At 43.4% G+C, this 15,644-nt stretch overlaps 6 protein-coding genes across 6 annotated transcripts; 1 reads left to right on the forward strand and 5 right to left on the reverse strand.

Annotated features, from left to right (window-relative positions):
* Positions 1-1,764: 1,764 nt before the first annotated feature.
* Positions 1,765-8,087, reverse strand: PHALS_03030 (Myosin-like IQ motif-containing domain; the record flags this gene model as incomplete). The annotated part of the gene is made up of 7 exons (XM_024721290.1): positions 1,765-1,814; positions 1,904-1,948; positions 2,169-5,835; positions 5,906-7,249; positions 7,309-7,383; positions 7,438-7,445; positions 7,916-8,087. The coding sequence occupies 7 exons, from the start codon at positions 8,085-8,087 to the stop codon at positions 1,765-1,767; spliced, it is 5,361 nt and encodes a 1,786-aa protein (XP_024572850.1).
* Positions 8,088-8,744: 657 nt separating this feature from the next.
* PHALS_14906 (uncharacterized protein) lies at positions 8,745-10,000 on the reverse strand. Its single transcript, XM_036407273.1, has one exon. The coding sequence runs from the start codon at positions 9,621-9,623 to the stop codon at positions 9,423-9,425; it is 201 nt and encodes a 66-aa protein (XP_036263001.1). The 5' UTR covers positions 9,624-10,000; the 3' UTR covers positions 8,745-9,422.
* Positions 9,999-10,407, reverse strand: PHALS_03031 (uncharacterized protein; the record flags this gene model as incomplete). The annotated part of the gene is made up of 4 exons (XM_024721312.1): positions 9,999-10,095; positions 10,164-10,206; positions 10,258-10,319; positions 10,397-10,407. 4 exons carry the CDS (start codon positions 10,405-10,407, stop codon positions 9,999-10,001), a joined length of 213 nt encoding a protein of 70 aa, XP_024572852.1.
* Positions 10,408-10,649: 242 nt separating this feature from the next.
* Positions 10,650-11,200, forward strand: PHALS_03032 (uncharacterized protein; the record flags this gene model as incomplete). The annotated part of the gene is made up of 4 exons (XM_024721323.1): positions 10,650-10,679; positions 10,804-10,845; positions 10,935-10,986; positions 11,058-11,200. The coding sequence occupies 4 exons, from the start codon at positions 10,650-10,652 to the stop codon at positions 11,198-11,200; spliced, it is 267 nt and encodes an 88-aa protein (XP_024572853.1).
* A 695-nt stretch (positions 11,201-11,895) lies between these two features.
* Positions 11,896-12,099, reverse strand: PHALS_03033 (uncharacterized protein; the record flags this gene model as incomplete). The annotated part of the gene is made up of 2 exons (XM_024721335.1): positions 11,896-11,999; positions 12,051-12,099. The coding sequence occupies 2 exons, from the start codon at positions 12,097-12,099 to the stop codon at positions 11,896-11,898; spliced, it is 153 nt and encodes a 50-aa protein (XP_024572854.1).
* Positions 12,100-14,523: 2,424 nt separating this feature from the next.
* PHALS_03034 (uncharacterized protein) lies at positions 14,524-14,807 on the reverse strand (the record flags this gene model as incomplete). Its single annotated transcript, XM_024721346.1, has 2 exons — positions 14,524-14,685; positions 14,778-14,807. The coding sequence occupies 2 exons, from the start codon at positions 14,805-14,807 to the stop codon at positions 14,524-14,526; spliced, it is 192 nt and encodes a 63-aa protein (XP_024572855.1).
* Positions 14,808-15,644: the final 837 nt, after the last annotated feature.

Here is a 15,644-nt window from a genome sequence, read left to right on the forward strand (position 1 = left end):
CAGGGCTCAACTCACACCACTGGCGTGGCTCGCCTTCCTCGTCATCCCATGCGGAAAAAAGGAGTTTCAGACTCGTAGTCGACCACCTCCACATCCTAAACGAGGTCACTCGTCACTAATAGCGTGCGCGGAGCGCGACGCCCGGGCTCATCGAGCTTAGGATTTACATCCATCGATGCCGCGAACGCACTGTCCGACATTGCACCGCGTGCGGGAGACGAAGTTGGGCTCTGCCCGCGTTCGCTGCCCAAACCAGCGAGACTTGATGACTTCAGTGTCTTTGACACAGGGCTAATTGAGCACGGAAGACGTTTTATTCCAACGAACCAAGTTGCAGTGTCTAGCGGGCACGCGAGCCTCGTTGTGGCAATATTCGTTTGAAACTGTAAATGCTCTCAATCTTAATGGGGGGAAGTGTAACGGGGTTATACGTACCCTTGTAACAGGTGTGTGTATCACACGAGATGGGCATGGTGTGACTGCACCCAAACAAGAATACGGTATATGGCTAGGTAGCCAGTAGCTATGCACGTATTTAGATTTTACTGTATATATTTTAGAAAATCTATACATTTAAAATTAGGCGATTTTGCCGCAGATAAAAATAAATATGAATCAGTCTTGGATTTTGAACGGAAGAGTAAATAGCCTTGGGTTAAGGCAATAATTACTCTTGGAGTAAGCGGATTGCGAACTGCTAAACTCGTACTTGTTCTAAGTATAGAACGAAAGGTCGGTGACCTAACTTACGCTTCCTCAAGCGCTAAGCTACGGCAGCCCCGCTGCATATGCCACTAATGTCACTACAGACAATATTGTCATCATTGTCTTTCAAACCAGAGGCCAAGCTCAAAGATTATCTTGGCCCTTGGCTCTCAATTCCTTCCCATCTAAAAGCTGGTGCCGTTTCACACGTGTAATCTTCCACACGGCTCAAGTCAGCGGGTGATTACCCAGGCTAGTGCCGTCTGAGTCTAGATGGTATTTCGAACGTGCTCGATAACCGGATATAAAATCGAGTTTCTTCTGATGCTTCAATCAACTAACCCGATATCGAAAGATCGCAGTGTCTTAAGAGCAGCCGTCAATACTCTTTTTTACTGCAGACCTTAGTGTCGCTTTGGACATACAAAACGAAACCCAATCTGCATTTTTTTCTTTGCTTGTTTTCTGACAATGTTGATTGAATGCTATGAGAATGTAGCGCGATAAAGTCCACACTTCAACGATATACGGAACTGCTCAACATGTGAACATAATGATCATTGAAGTGTCGGTATAATACATCTCAAAGGTACATTATCTCAAAGCCACTCATCGATCAAGCGGAGAAGGCATTAAACCATCCTATGCCAGACTGAGAACTGAGACTGTTCGCCTTTACCATATCCACGAGTGCTGAGACAGTCGATTGTTGACGAAAATGACTTTTATCGAAGAAAGCTACGTTTCAGCATTACTTGAGGGCATTGCATTCTGGACTTAGTTGCCATAAGTGATCCCGCTTGCCTGATCAGTGTAATTGACGGATTAGAGAAGGAATCAGTCCTCTGTGACTGCTGATTAAAAACGAAATTTATACCAAAATTAAGCTGCAGCAAAAGCATACGCCATCAATTTCCGATAACTCGAATGGTTTACAAATATCGTTCATTTTGACTCTTTGCGTCAAGTCAATTGACCATCATAGTATTCCTAAGCACATTTTGTTAAGGTCATATCAGCGACAATGGATTGAGGAGTCGACGCTTGTAGCAAAATGCTCTAAGCTCGCTTCGAAACGTCAACGTCAAAATTGCTCAAGATCTGCGTGTCTGGACATGAGTAATACAACAAGATTGACAATCAGTACAGTACAGGATCTGAACCTGAATGGTCAGCATTATACTAAAGGGAGACAAACATCGAACAAAATTGGTGGTGATAAAAGCTTCGTGTGGTATCTCGCCTAGTAAGCACACTACGTAATAACTGATCGTTTCATTCTTGGTCGGGTCGAAATGTTGAAAAATTAAAATTTGCTTTGGAACTATCACCAACACGTGGACCTGGTGGGTTTACAAAGAACTTTCTAGAGCAACACGTCTCACTATCCGCTATGAAATCACTATCATGATCCTTCTGCGGTGCTTGCGGCCTTACAATTTGCTACGTCGAGTCATGCCTACTGGGCTTTTTGGTGCTTTCTTTTTTCAGTTCAGTCGCGTTAAGTATGGCATACGGTAAGTTGGCCACCACACATCCGTTTTCAATGCTTGGATCCCACTCAAAGTAGCATCGTACAAAATTTTGACAGAATTCTAGTCGCTCTCTACCGCTGGATTGAATACGAGACTTCCAAGACAGTCCTACCGTGGCTTCAATTTTGCTATTGCTAACTACCAGATATTGCTCACGACAAGATGCAGGTAACCACATACGAAACAGAAGAGCAGTTGCTTTTCTTACGTATCTTTCATTCCGTGTGTCTCCTTCGTAACTAAGTTCGACTTGGACATACATGCGCATGACTTGATTTCTAAGTAATTTCTGATGTAAATTTTCTTGAATACGAAGCCCACATGAGAATCTGGAAATGATGCACCGCCGTAGATGGTCCGAGGTAAACAAGTCTCCTAATCTCGTTTCCGTTATTTCATGCTCAACATCGTCAGTGTCTTCAGAACAGTCTTGATGTTTCATTAAGAAAGGCTTTGAGTGACGGAATGTCTCTGATAAATCGTGGTGAAGCTGGGAAGACGTTGCGAATTTTGAAAGAAATAGTATTGCTTTCGCACAATCACATGTAATTCGAAAAATGTGACGTGTGCATGATCGAGGAGCGTAAAATGCAGCACGAAATTCGCCATCCTCGTGGTGCTTGATGAGCGTAAATATCCATCGCTTTTCCAGGCGATTGACACTGAGTCGTATTGCGCGACGAAAAAGTACGCGTCCATAAGATTTTTCAGAAGTTCGAAATCCGAGTCGTAACAAAGGCTTTATTTCCTGTCGACACTCCGAAAAGACCATGTTAGTACGTGTGATGCTGTATAGATGAAGTCGATCTAGCATCAGTGAAGGTATGTACAGCGCAGGAACGATCGTGTTTTGAGATTGAGCTCCTGAAACTCGACCTTGAATGTTTTCAAGGTCAACTATCAAACTCAACATGACGGATTGAGTGGAAGGTGCCTGCAAACTATTACCATGTACAAATGCGTCAACCTTTACATGTCCACGCGAAAGCTCTGCAATTGTTATGGTTGTGAAGAACCCGCCAAATTGCAGCACATGTCGATAAAGTCGAGAGGCATGTGGTCGCAGCACTAATTCAAACGGTTCTGAATGTTCGCTTGAATCTGAAAAAGATTCGAATTGACGTTTTTGAAAAAAACAAAGGCGAGTAAGCCTCAGATACATCTCTGCATGGGACGTTGGCGGTAAATTAGTTCGAATCTTTCCTTCGATTGGCATCAAAATTTTGTCGATATCATTTTCGGAGATCACTGTCATCCATCGCTGACTCGTTCTTGGAGAATAGGCAATAGCGAATACACGTCGACATTCATGAAAGAGCGTTATCACACTACGATTCCTTTCCTTGATTTGATTCACCTGACGTTTAATGCCACAAATGCGTTCGAGATGACGCGCTGTCTGGTACACTTGCACATCAGAAAGCACAGCTTCCAAAAGATCCATCGCTGCCTTTCCTTGACCTGCTCCACTCTGTTTAGAATCTGGTCGGCTATCGTCAAAGACGATTACTCGCTCAAATAGACCAGGTATGGGATAAGAGCGTGTAATTTCAGGGGCTAACGATCCTGTTCCATTAGCTGAAATTAATCGGGCGACTCGAGTTGCCGACTCGACCCAAGCTGCGAGAGCATACAGAAGACGACAATAAGTAACTTGTGATCGCGCAACGACAGCGTCAGGCCAAAGTGAATGGCATATACATTGCTCGACTGCTACCAAGTTGGCAGATGGAATCATTGTGACATCCACTTGCTGTAACTTGGCTCGTAACGAGGCTGGCTGTGCTAAAAGCTGACGGTAAAGGTGCCATTCTACCATATCATCTGCAAAATCACTTTTTAGCGAAGCCTTGTAAGCACTCTCAGGTGTCAGTAGAACGATCACGGCTTTCATGACGATCATAATTGCTGAAATTGAGGAGATTTCACCCAACTCGCACTTTGCCTGCTCAATCATCTCACGAGTGATCGTATCGTTCTCTAACTCCATCCGCAGTCTCGTTGTTCGATCAAGAGCCACCTTTAAATCCGCATCTAGCGTTTGACACTTTGTCTCCTCTCGCTGTTTTTCCTCTTTCATGTCGTTGCCTTGTTTCGCCTCATTAAAATTTCTGTATCTCGTGCGTTGATGTCTTACAAGAATACACATTGGAAGCGGCTGCAATCCATTCTTGACACTGGCGAATGAATTACAAAAACAACGTTGGGTCACGTCCAAAAGACCCAGATCACCTTCAAGGATCACACTTTGTCCAAGCGCTAATGCATCCTTGATTGCTTTGAAATCAAACATCAAAATAGAATTTGGGAAGCTTGAATTCTCACTTGCAGTTGCCAGAGGGCGCTTTATGGTGACAAAGAGGCCGGGCAACCACACTTGGAGTTTCTCGAGGATATTTTTCCGAGCTTTCAGAGGAATATCAGTTGCCACGACGAGCAACAAAGGACGACTTCGATGGAATGGATACCCACGAGCGTGGGTCAACTCTAAAGGAACAAAACGTCGAGTGACCATTTGACCACTAAAATTGGCCTCGCGTCGCTCTTTCATTTCCTGTTGAGCTTCACGTTTGCTCAAGGTGCGTTCAATGACTAAAAACGGATCCAAAGACATTATGCTGCGTTCGACAAGATGTTGGAGTCGCACAATCGCATTAAAAGCCTTTGTCCACTGAAAAATCATCACAGCAGCTCGCGAACCGCGTGAAATTCTCTCAAAAGTTTCGACTTGAAAATCTGGATCTTTTAAATACACATCGAGCAATGCTGCACCCAGAGTAGACTCTCGTAGGTACGGCGTGGGGGTCGCAGCACCAGCAGCTTCAAATCTTCCTGATGGTGACTTATAAGCTCGTGCGGCTCCAGCGGCGGCATCAGCGACGTTCTGCATGCGACGTAAAAGTCCGGTACTGCATCGTAAGAACCAAGCAGCTTGATGCCAACAAACGCTGGAAACATCCCACTCACCATCCGAATCACTTGTAAAAAGTATCAACAAGCGTACAAGACCAAGGAGAATTGTCGGGAGTGGTTTGTCTCGCGTTTTCGTACTTTGAGTCAAGCTTCCAGGCAAAGAAACCATTGATTGACAAGCTCGTGCCAACTCCTGGAGCTCTTCTGCGTCGATGGATCGACTTGCAAGAGCAAGCTGCAACCGCCAGTTCACCAACTCGCGAATCTTTGCCATTCGAATCCGTCCAAAGTGACCTCTTACCCATTTCTGAATCCGAATCGCATAATATCTTTGATATTTTTGCGTCTGATTTGCTCGTACAAGCTGTCGAGCAAGCCAGCCCCGAGCAACACGCTGAATGTGAATGGATGCTGTCCTTTGCCAGTACAATTTGGCGACACTTCGCCGCGCAAGAAACCCACGGACGCCCGCCTGAATCAAAGCGCTTGCAACGGTTAGTCTGGCCTTTGTGTTTTTATGTCTCGCTCGGGTCAACATGCCGCGAGCAAGTTTCTGAAATTGCGTCGCACAAAAGTGTTGTATTAAAGGCTCTGCATGGTTGATTTGGCGCTGTTTAGCAGCCTGGGGTCGGTTCTGATCTTGATTCAAATCAGGGACTAACGCGTCAATCCTTTTTGCATGCTGCCCAGATATTGTGATGTCATTGTACAAAATCAAGGCAAACGTTGTTAAAGACAAGTGGCTGACTTACCGAGTTATCCTTGCATGTCTTTTGTTGCTCCTTGAACGTCAACAGCAACTCTTCCTTCTTCTGTATACCGACAACCTTTTTCTCACACAAACACACCTTCTCTGCAATCTCTTCACGCAAAAGCTGCAACTCCCGCTGAGATTGCTGAATGAATTCTAGCAATCCTTCTTTAAAATCTTGCAGCTCTGTGCAACTCTCAAAATACGCTATATCCATCGCTTTGCGCTCCATTTCCTCTTTCAATGTGTCTATAAGTACCTGTAGTTGCACATTTGCTACTTTTTCCGCAGTCAAAACTTGTTCAAATTGAGCACCTCGCGCTCGTCGTCTAGGTGGAGGAAGTGTATTAAATGTCCGCCAATTAGGTTTTGAACAGGGTCCTAGCATCCCGGGACGTTTTTTTGCAAGGGGTTTAGACGAAATTAACGTGTTTTCAGAACGTAAATCGTTGGTATCGATATCTTCGGCACCGTGCAATGATGGTAAAGTGGTTGGCACATTGTATGCGTTGCACGACCATTTGATCATATCAAATCGACGAATGGCTTCATCTTCAGGGACAGCTCGATTGTGAATATCTCGAGTGTATCGTCCAAAAAGCGCTTCTTCGTCTAAAATTACACGCTCGGCTTCATTATATCGTGCTTGTTCCACTATACTAATCAAAGGAGGTGAAGTGAAATTATGTTTGGCATTTACAGTCAGTTGCAGTGCCCGAGACTTGACTGAAACAGCATCTGCTTTTGATGGCGACTTTAAAATTCGCTCTTGATCATTCAACAGTCGGTTTTCGTGTGGGTTGATGGTGATTTTTTTCTTTTGCAACTTTTGGATCACAGCTTGAGCATCATTCACAGACTTTTCATTGGAATACTTGTCTGAAATGGATCGAGAATACTTTTCCCCATCTAAATACCGAGTACTTTCACTATCAATCTGATCTTCCGACTGGACATTTTGTAGCATTTCTGCTCGACGATCAAGATTCAAGGCAAGTATGAATGGGTTTCGGTGTAAAGTGAATCCTAGTGACTCTGTCAACCCTGTGTGCTTATTCAGAAATTCCAAATCTGATGCAAGCTTAAGTAAATAATTGATCCCATTCCACTTGTACTGCTCCGGCTCGGATACCGATTGGAGATTACCATTTCGCTCACCCTTTTGTTTAGCATGTCGCCATACCACGATCGCTTCAACTGCCTCTAAAGTTGCTGTACGAAGTAAATCCAGTAAATTAAGTGTATCAGCAAGGTGAATACCGCCGACATGACCGACAGTGCTTGCGCTACGCAATCGTTGCAGGTAGCCTTCGCGTAGGAGAATACACTTCAGCACCTCTAGCTCCTGAGAATAAATCAAAACTTGTAAATTCATTCTTTTACTCGTTATCAATGGGTATTTACCTTCCCTGAATCAGGTAGTCTGATTGTATTCTCATTTTCAAACGTGGCAGATGAAAATTGAGGAAGTGATGATCCCTGATGGATGAAATATCAGTTGGTAGCGAGCAGCTTTACCAATATTGATCTTACCTTCTCATCTATTATGAAAGGAGGGACTCTGTTCGAATTTTTTTTCTTGGCTTTTTTGATCGAAGAAAACTTTGGTAAAGTCGAAGACGATGATATTGGAGAAGTTCTTCGTATTGAAGATGGAATTGTATTTGTTGTGCTGGGAAGCATAAATGCGTATTTAAGATCGATACAAAGATTACGTTTATACTGGTTAGAAACGTATACGTTTTGAGTCTGCAAGCTTTGCCATCTGATGCGGAAAGAGTGCGCGCCATTCACTACAAGGCTGTGGACTGAAGTCTCTCAAGATCGGTGCTCATAAGCTGCATCCGATAGCCGCTTCGGTTTCGCATAAAATAGGCGTCTGACTGAATTAATTCATGATATTAACAGTAATCTAAGAGAATTAATTGAGAGAATTATTATAGTAGTGAGTAAATGAAACAATTTTGAAGCAGGATCAGAGACACAGCGTTGTTGTAAAAGTCGAACTCACCTTTCACAACTGTACCTACCTCATCCTCTCGTTTGTCAGCCTTCACCGAGACAATACCGGTCCTTGTGCCGAATTGTTTTGAACCGTGTTTAATCTGCAAATACTGATTATAAAGGCGATCCTGTTGATCTTGAAGAGACATGGAATTCTGCACAACATTCAAGCCTGCCATATAAGATCTCTGTGACTCCGTCACTACTTAGAACGATAAGGAAGCGTCGACTTTAAGATGAAGCATCTGCAATCTAACGAAGCTGCTCGGCGGACACTAAATCGCTTGTCAGCATAACCAGTCTCCATTGACATGCTCATAAAGCCTTCACATCCGGCGGCCCTCGCGGCACGGAAGTTGTACCCGCATTTGCCGCGACACTGATCGCTCCAACGAAAGGGGTAGGGTGAAAAAGGGAGGTCTTGGTATGAGTCACCTGCTTGCCGAAAGTGACATCTATCATTGCCTTTGTCCATTGTCGTGAAGCGCGCAGGGAATCGAATCTAAGGATCTATAAAAAATACTTGCGAGCAGTGTTCGAGTGTATGCGCTAGAATAAGCCGTTTGTCAATTTTGAAAGTGTGCCTTTGGCGCTGACAAATTCCTCTATCTGATTAGGAAGTACGGCCTTATAAGAGAGCGCTTGTTACAATATTGCCCCAAACACAACACAAACACTTGTGCGACGAGGAAGCGATTCCCGACGCGGAGGGAGGAAAACAGTCCCGTCTTAGAAGGAAGGAATCCACTTAGGAGTTAGTGGAAATATTCAAAGAAAATAGTTTAGGATTTATTAAAGCTACCCCTAAGGGCTGCTGGAGGCTTGGCTAATTGAACCGAGGCTAATGTTGGCGAATATCTCAGTCTTTGTAAGGAGGTATAAACAACCTTTAATGTCTACCCATCGCAAGGACCACGGATATGGTACCCGCATGCGGCAGACAAAGCCGCTTTTTTATACACTTTTTGACAGATACGCAAATTTTTGGGGCAGCCTTGTTCATGTCAGGGCTTAGGTCTTCACATTTTCCAAAAAGATTAGTCAAACAATAGACGAAAGTGAACTGAAAGCCCCACGGCCTTTAGAGAGAGTCAATACTTTTAGAACTTGCTATCGAGCTTCTCGAGGAGGAACGGACCCCAGTTCGCTACAGGACGCCGCACTACGTCAACGGAGTCTCACCATTGTCTAGTGAGGGGTCTGCAGGTCCCTGACTCCGCGTAGGAGCCCAACACTTCATGTATATATAAATGGGTAGATGGTGGTATGAAGGGCTTAAAAGGTTGGTTTTTTCACAGATGTAACATCTGCGAGTATTTGGGTGTCGCTCAGCAGCCCCTCTTCTTGCTCAGCCTAGATGCGGTTTATTCATGAGAGCGCCAGTACCGCAATTAATCTTTGCGGGTCGACCGTGTTTTCCTCTGTGAGTCTCAGTGCGAGCACACTTGTACAGAAAAGGTCTCTATTAATATGGTAAATGTGCTTTCTCGCGAATGAGTTGACCAATACCCCGGTTATGAGAGTTTTAAGCACATAAGCATGATCCATAAATTATCTCTTCCCTCGACGAGTGAACAAACCTTGATTGTACGCGGTAGGTATGGCAGACGTGCAACGACGTGAAAGCTCGTAAATTGTTCGGTCGTATCTAAATCCACATTATGAAGCCAAGTTAGCATTGCTTTGGCACTGGCAAGACCAAGATTGCACGACATATAGCAGCTAAGCTATTATCTCCTTTGAACTTGCGTACTCGAAATTTATCTCTCCCTACTTGCCAAACCGTATATAAATTTAACCTCCATGTCTAAATTTTGCACAAGCGATGCTCTCCACAAACTTCTCCAAGCGCAAAATTTACTTCACGACTGCCACAATGATCATGTCAAATATATGAGGTCGTATGAACAGTGACACCCCGGGCTGCTTCTTGCAAATTCATTGCACACCAAGACCATCCATCTTTATAATTCCATTTATGACCTGCTTTTTTTGCGCCTATTTGTCTATAACTCCGTTTCGTTTTAAATGCACAATTTTGACAACAGATCTTTCAACAAGCTTCCCGCCGCTTATAGCTGAATGATGAGTTATTCGTGTGGAGTCCCATTCGCCGCCCAATGCAACACAAAGCTAGGATTCAAGAAGCGCGCTGCGACTGATGACCGTGCCTCTTCTCGAAATATTCTAAATTAACAATTAATGAAAGGATAGTGCTAATGTTCTCAAGAAAAAAATCCTGTTAGATTCCTTACATTAAATTGACTCGCGCAATTTCAAAAATTAATGGACAAGACACTGCACATCAAGATGAACATCAATACTACAAACGAGCTCGTTTACGCACACCATCAAACTCGTAAGACTGTTCAATTTGCCATCCGCGTCGATTACGGTCCGTTAGAACCAAACTTTCTTGTGGAAGTGCGTGTATGCCCTTCAGAAAAAGGCCTTTGCCTGCATCCGATTTGCATTTATTGCGGCTCACGCTTTCCACATTATCTCACTTTCACATCTTCCTTCGATGACTATTCACCGCTATCAGTCGTTTTTTGTCCTGATACTGTACTACTTTCACCTAACCTCGATGTCTCTATGTTTAAGCAATCTTTCTAATGTTATCGTTGCGCCCTTCACGTTGTCCTGCGATGCCAATTTTGATATCTTACCAGCTATCTTTTTCAGTCTCAAAGGCTGTCTCTCTCACCGCAACCCAAACCTTTGATTTGAATAGACTGAAAATGGGTCGTGTGAGATCAGCATCGTTTGCGGTGCACTTGCGCAAGTTGTTTGCCCAGCCGAGCCGCACTGTCGAGCTCATTTAAGAAAAAGACACTGGCACAAAATACCATGGCTTTTGTTTTTGTCAGCACTCTTTGCCTTCTTGTTTAGCAGCCCAAAAAGGGATTTCGTCAGCGCCAAAGACACGCTAAAAGCGTACGTGTATCATGGACCTCTACTTAAGTTCTAACATCAAAAATTGAATTTATACTTCAGTATTTTTAATTTTTCTGATAACACAATAGTTTATTGTTATTGTACAGCATATATGTGTACGGTTTATCGAAAGTGTTAAGCGTACGTACCCCATCGTACAATACATACCCCATTACCAATCTCTATTCACGGCCGTTTTACACTGTCTTAAGATGTAAAGTTTAGAAGGGAGGCCCTGATAAGGCATGTCGGCAATGTTTTATCTATCTTCATTACAAATGCGGAGATTGCAAGCATGGCGTGTTATGAAGCACCTGTCGATACATTAAATTTCTTTGAGGCTGCGAAAAATTGACTATCCAAGTAAGCGAAGACAATAATTCATCGTATACCGACAGTCACTGGTCTAAAACGATCGACTGATATTTGTCTAAATTAAGGGTGTGCGACCTACTACATGCATCGTTCAGAACTACATTTAGTCGCTCATCGGGTGAGTGATATGATTTCATGTTGTCTCTACTGTAGCACCAGCGGTTTTTCAGTCATCATCGCTGTAACGGGATCACACGTATCTTTGCCGTACATAGGTGTGTATTACACAGTTAGTGTATAACACAGTGGTGTGGCTACACCGCAACGTCTGCTAGTAGTAATACGTATTCTTATATAAATCAGATTTTGCTATATTAATTAGGTATTACTATTTTAATCAGGAGATCCTAGGGTTCTGGATATTGGCGGCTCTGCCGCCACCAGAACAATTGCATATAGTTCTGTTATCGAACATAAGTGCTCGTTTGCCTGAAGAAGGCTTCAGTACTTAGAAGTAGCGGATTGCGATCCGCTACACTTGTACTGGTGCTTTGAAAGAACGTAAGGTCGGTAACCCATAGCTCAGCTTCCTCTAAGCAAAGAGCTACGGTAGCAATCGCCCTGCCAATGACGCAGAGGAATCGATGAAGTGAAAGACGTTTCAGCTTGTTAAAGGACCTGACAGCAAGCGGCAACTTTTTTGCACAGCAAGCTCTTAAGTCTGTCATTTGTTATTCACGGTCGAAGTGAAAGAAACGCAAAATGAATACATGAGAGCGAATGAGGTGTCTTCGGTTGCATAGCGAGCTCGAAGATGTATGCACGATCGGCGGCTTCCTCTAAGATCTCACTAAGTATTCTACAGATTTACTGTCGGACTACTGACATACCTATTTTGATAGGAGTAATATCGCTGATCGCGTCGTTCATCAACGACATTGAAACTATGTACAATATTTATGAAGGAAGACACGCAGTATACCGGGGCATGTCAACGTTTGTCAATCGCAAAAGCGTATGCATGAACTTACATTTGTTACTTGTTGTTTCAGGCGACAAGAAATTAAGTCTGCATTACTGAATAAGCGTCAGTATTTTCTAAGCTGATTTGATTCTCGCAAATAATAGAAGCGCACTTTGTTCGCGAAGGAGTTAACTAGTTCTGCGAATCGAGCACCGAGTGTATTCATTGCATTTTGCAATCTACTCACCAAAACACTAATAAAGGACTTTGAAACAATCATATTACCAAGCTCCGTAATAATTGCCTCGATTTTCGATCCCAGCGTCGCGATGAAATTCTCCACTGCAGCCGCATCAACAAGTTGGAGGGCTCTAGCTTCCACACATTGAAGTTTGGGATGCAGATGGTTCTTGAATATAGCGACCTGTGGGAGTTCGTCTCTGGAAAAATCGATCTAAAGGACTGCGCAACCGCCCTGGATCAGTCAAAGTTCAAAAAGAAGTCACGTAAGGCTATGAGTATCATCGTAATCAGTCGTCTTTGGTTTGGTCTGCTGACAGTACGCTTGATGCATGGTCAAGTTGGGATAAGCAATTCGAGGAGAAGAAACTAGCCAACAATCGCTTTCTTCGCCGTCTTATCTCCACGATAATGGTGAGTAAAGGTGATGATTGCAGAAGCACATAATAGGATCAAGATACCGGCGTAACAGCTCGACGCTGCAGGCGCTACGATCAGCGTAATCGACTTTTTATCGTGCTTCTAAATAGTCTGTCGATTTGTTTCAGATTTTAGTGGCGGCTTCGGAGACGAAAGCCGATTTGCCGGCGTGAAATTTTGTGACGTCTCGGCTGCTCCACGAAATGCTATGATTCAGTCGGTGTGGTTGATGTCGGTGAATCTGCACTCTGAAAAGATTAATTTTATTGAGCTATCAAACATAGGAAGTGCGAGAGACGAAAAGCACTATTGCTACCTAACCGTCTTTGAATAGCAGAGGGCTTCATGCGTACTCAAGAAATGCTAAACGGCAACAGTATGCAGAGTGTTATGTCGCGTAGACTGAAAACAGCCATGACGATCACTTTCACATATTAGTTTTAACTCTAATATTACATGTTAAATTTCGAGTGACTGGTCATATCAGGTGCAACGCAGCATAGGAATCACTCAAATAATTCGCTGAATATACTACATCTTTGTCGATGAACGTGCACAATGCGGCCGATGGCGTAGCTCAGGCTGTCAGTACATGATGTCGATGTCCACATCACGCGACAAATAAAGGGCGTGACTGCAACCGCATAAAATATCAATAATGTTTCACACAGTCTCTCCTCAACTGGATTCCTTACGAAATATATTGGCCCAGTCACCTTTGAACGCGATAGTTGCATTGTCGATACAAACAGGTGTTCGATGAAAGTTTGATGCTCACGAAGGCAAAGATAGTTCTATCCCTGCGTGACGCCAATTAGAGTTGTCTAGGCCAATGCAGCCAGCTCATCGAGATGCAATGAGGAAAACATTATGTATTTGGCACCTTCAACTCAGTCCTATTCGTCATGACGGAGGCGCTATCATAGAAAATGTACGGTGTTGGCATTGACCTGGTATTATTAAATCGATGAGAGTTCATGAATGTGTTTATGCACCAGGCGAGAAACTATGACGAGCTTTTTTGAGACTACATTCCAAGGTCATGTCAAATAAGTGGTAAAGTTATCCATGTCAATGTGTGTGATCTATGACAAATCTTAGTGGCAAGCGCTATTTCGTAATATTTGTTGATCGACCAGAAGTCGTGTATTTGCTTCGTATGTAGGGCCGAAGTGTGACAACAAGTTTGCCGCGATTGCGGGGACACAGACAGGCAAAGTCGTCGTATTATTCAAAAGTGACAGCAGTGGCAAAGACACGTCGAGCTAAGTGACTAACTTCTTCAAGAGTCGGAGTGTGGTTTAGACGATTACCCCTCCGCAGATGGCTCAGCCGAACGGCATTGGTGAGCGAATTATCCGAACGCTGTTGGAGTGTACACCATGTATTTTGTAGAATGCTGGGTTGTCCAAGTCGTACTGAAGTAAAGCAGTGATGACATCTGCGATTTTGAGCAGCTGTTTTGGCAAACATACCATCAGACATGACAGATCACCAGATCAAGTCTGAAACGGCAGAAAGTTTTAGCTGACAAATTTGATGGTGTTCGGTTGCCATGCATATGTCAATTCTGACCAAAACTAAGCACAACTTCAGTTGTTCAAGTATCTAACGGAAGATTTTATAATTTAGTATCCAGAGCGCAAACAGTGTAGCATTTTGATGAAGGCAGGAGTCGGTCCATCTTGGTGAGCATCATGGAGGATCTTGCTTATCTCGACTCAGCCGTCTAACTGACATTAACTCTTATCAAGAGCAACGATGTAAGCATGCATCTTGAACATAGAAAGCTCTGACTGATAAAGTTTTTCTGTACCACGCACAGAGATTATGCTCATACGATAAACTCCCGAGAGCCTAACAAGCGGTTGATCTAGGTTGCTCTTCGTGTTTAACATATTCTAAGGAATAAGTTCTGATACACTAAGACAAATGTTTACGTTTTGCCTTTCTTAATAGTCTAATAATCAAAAAGCCCAGGTGCATAACAGACCTCGTTTTCATGGAGTCCCGCCGTCTGCATCTTTGTAATTATACTTTAAATTTTGACAATAAGCAGATAGAATATAAGTGTAACGAGTTGCACGATTGAATAAAGGTGTATTCTATACAATTGGATAGAAGGGCAATGTGTACGTATAAAATTTACAGTATCATGTTTTCCTCATTCCAATTTGAATGAGCAAACACATGGTACACTTGGAAAGTGATTTTTTGTGCTTTGCGCGCCGACTTGAGCTCATAGTAACTTAGCAGGCAACTGGCTTACTCGAATGGGCTTGATGATGAGGGAATTTAATGTGATGACTAGGTCGAGGCATTAAATCAGAAGCTTCAGCTCTAACGTGAAGGTTAGAAGCCAGATTCTTTGACGACAAGTGTGGATTACGCGTCTAACCTAGAATATGGGATACAGACGGAAATTCTCAGGTAGATTGGTGGCGTGGGTATACTTAGATAATACAATACTTGAAATGTCCGATGAATATTGATAATAGCTTGCTCGAGCTAAAATACTCGATCAAATGTTCTGGCAAGTTTTGAATAAACATCCGGACACAATTACCAACATTAAACCTTAATTGAGTCGAATATTCAATTTGCTCACCTCTCTTGCTGATCCACCGCATCTGCAATCCAATCACGAGTAGTACGAATGATGCTGCGACCTTATGAGTGAATTCATTGATCGCACTTTGTTATCTTGGCACCAGTGCTGCTAAGTTTGGTGCTGCGTCAATGTACATTGATGCATTTGTCGTACATTTTGAAGAGGACTACAAATGTTGCACTGCGCCCCACCTACCCACACATCCTTCGATTAATAAATAATGAATTTATGCTTCGTAGACAATCGATG

The sequence above is a fragment of the Plasmopara halstedii genome (genome assembly GCF_900000015.1).
Source record: "Plasmopara halstedii genome assembly, contig: Scaffold_208, whole genome shotgun sequence".
Taxonomy (NCBI): domain Eukaryota; phylum Oomycota; class Peronosporomycetes; order Peronosporales; family Peronosporaceae; genus Plasmopara; species Plasmopara halstedii.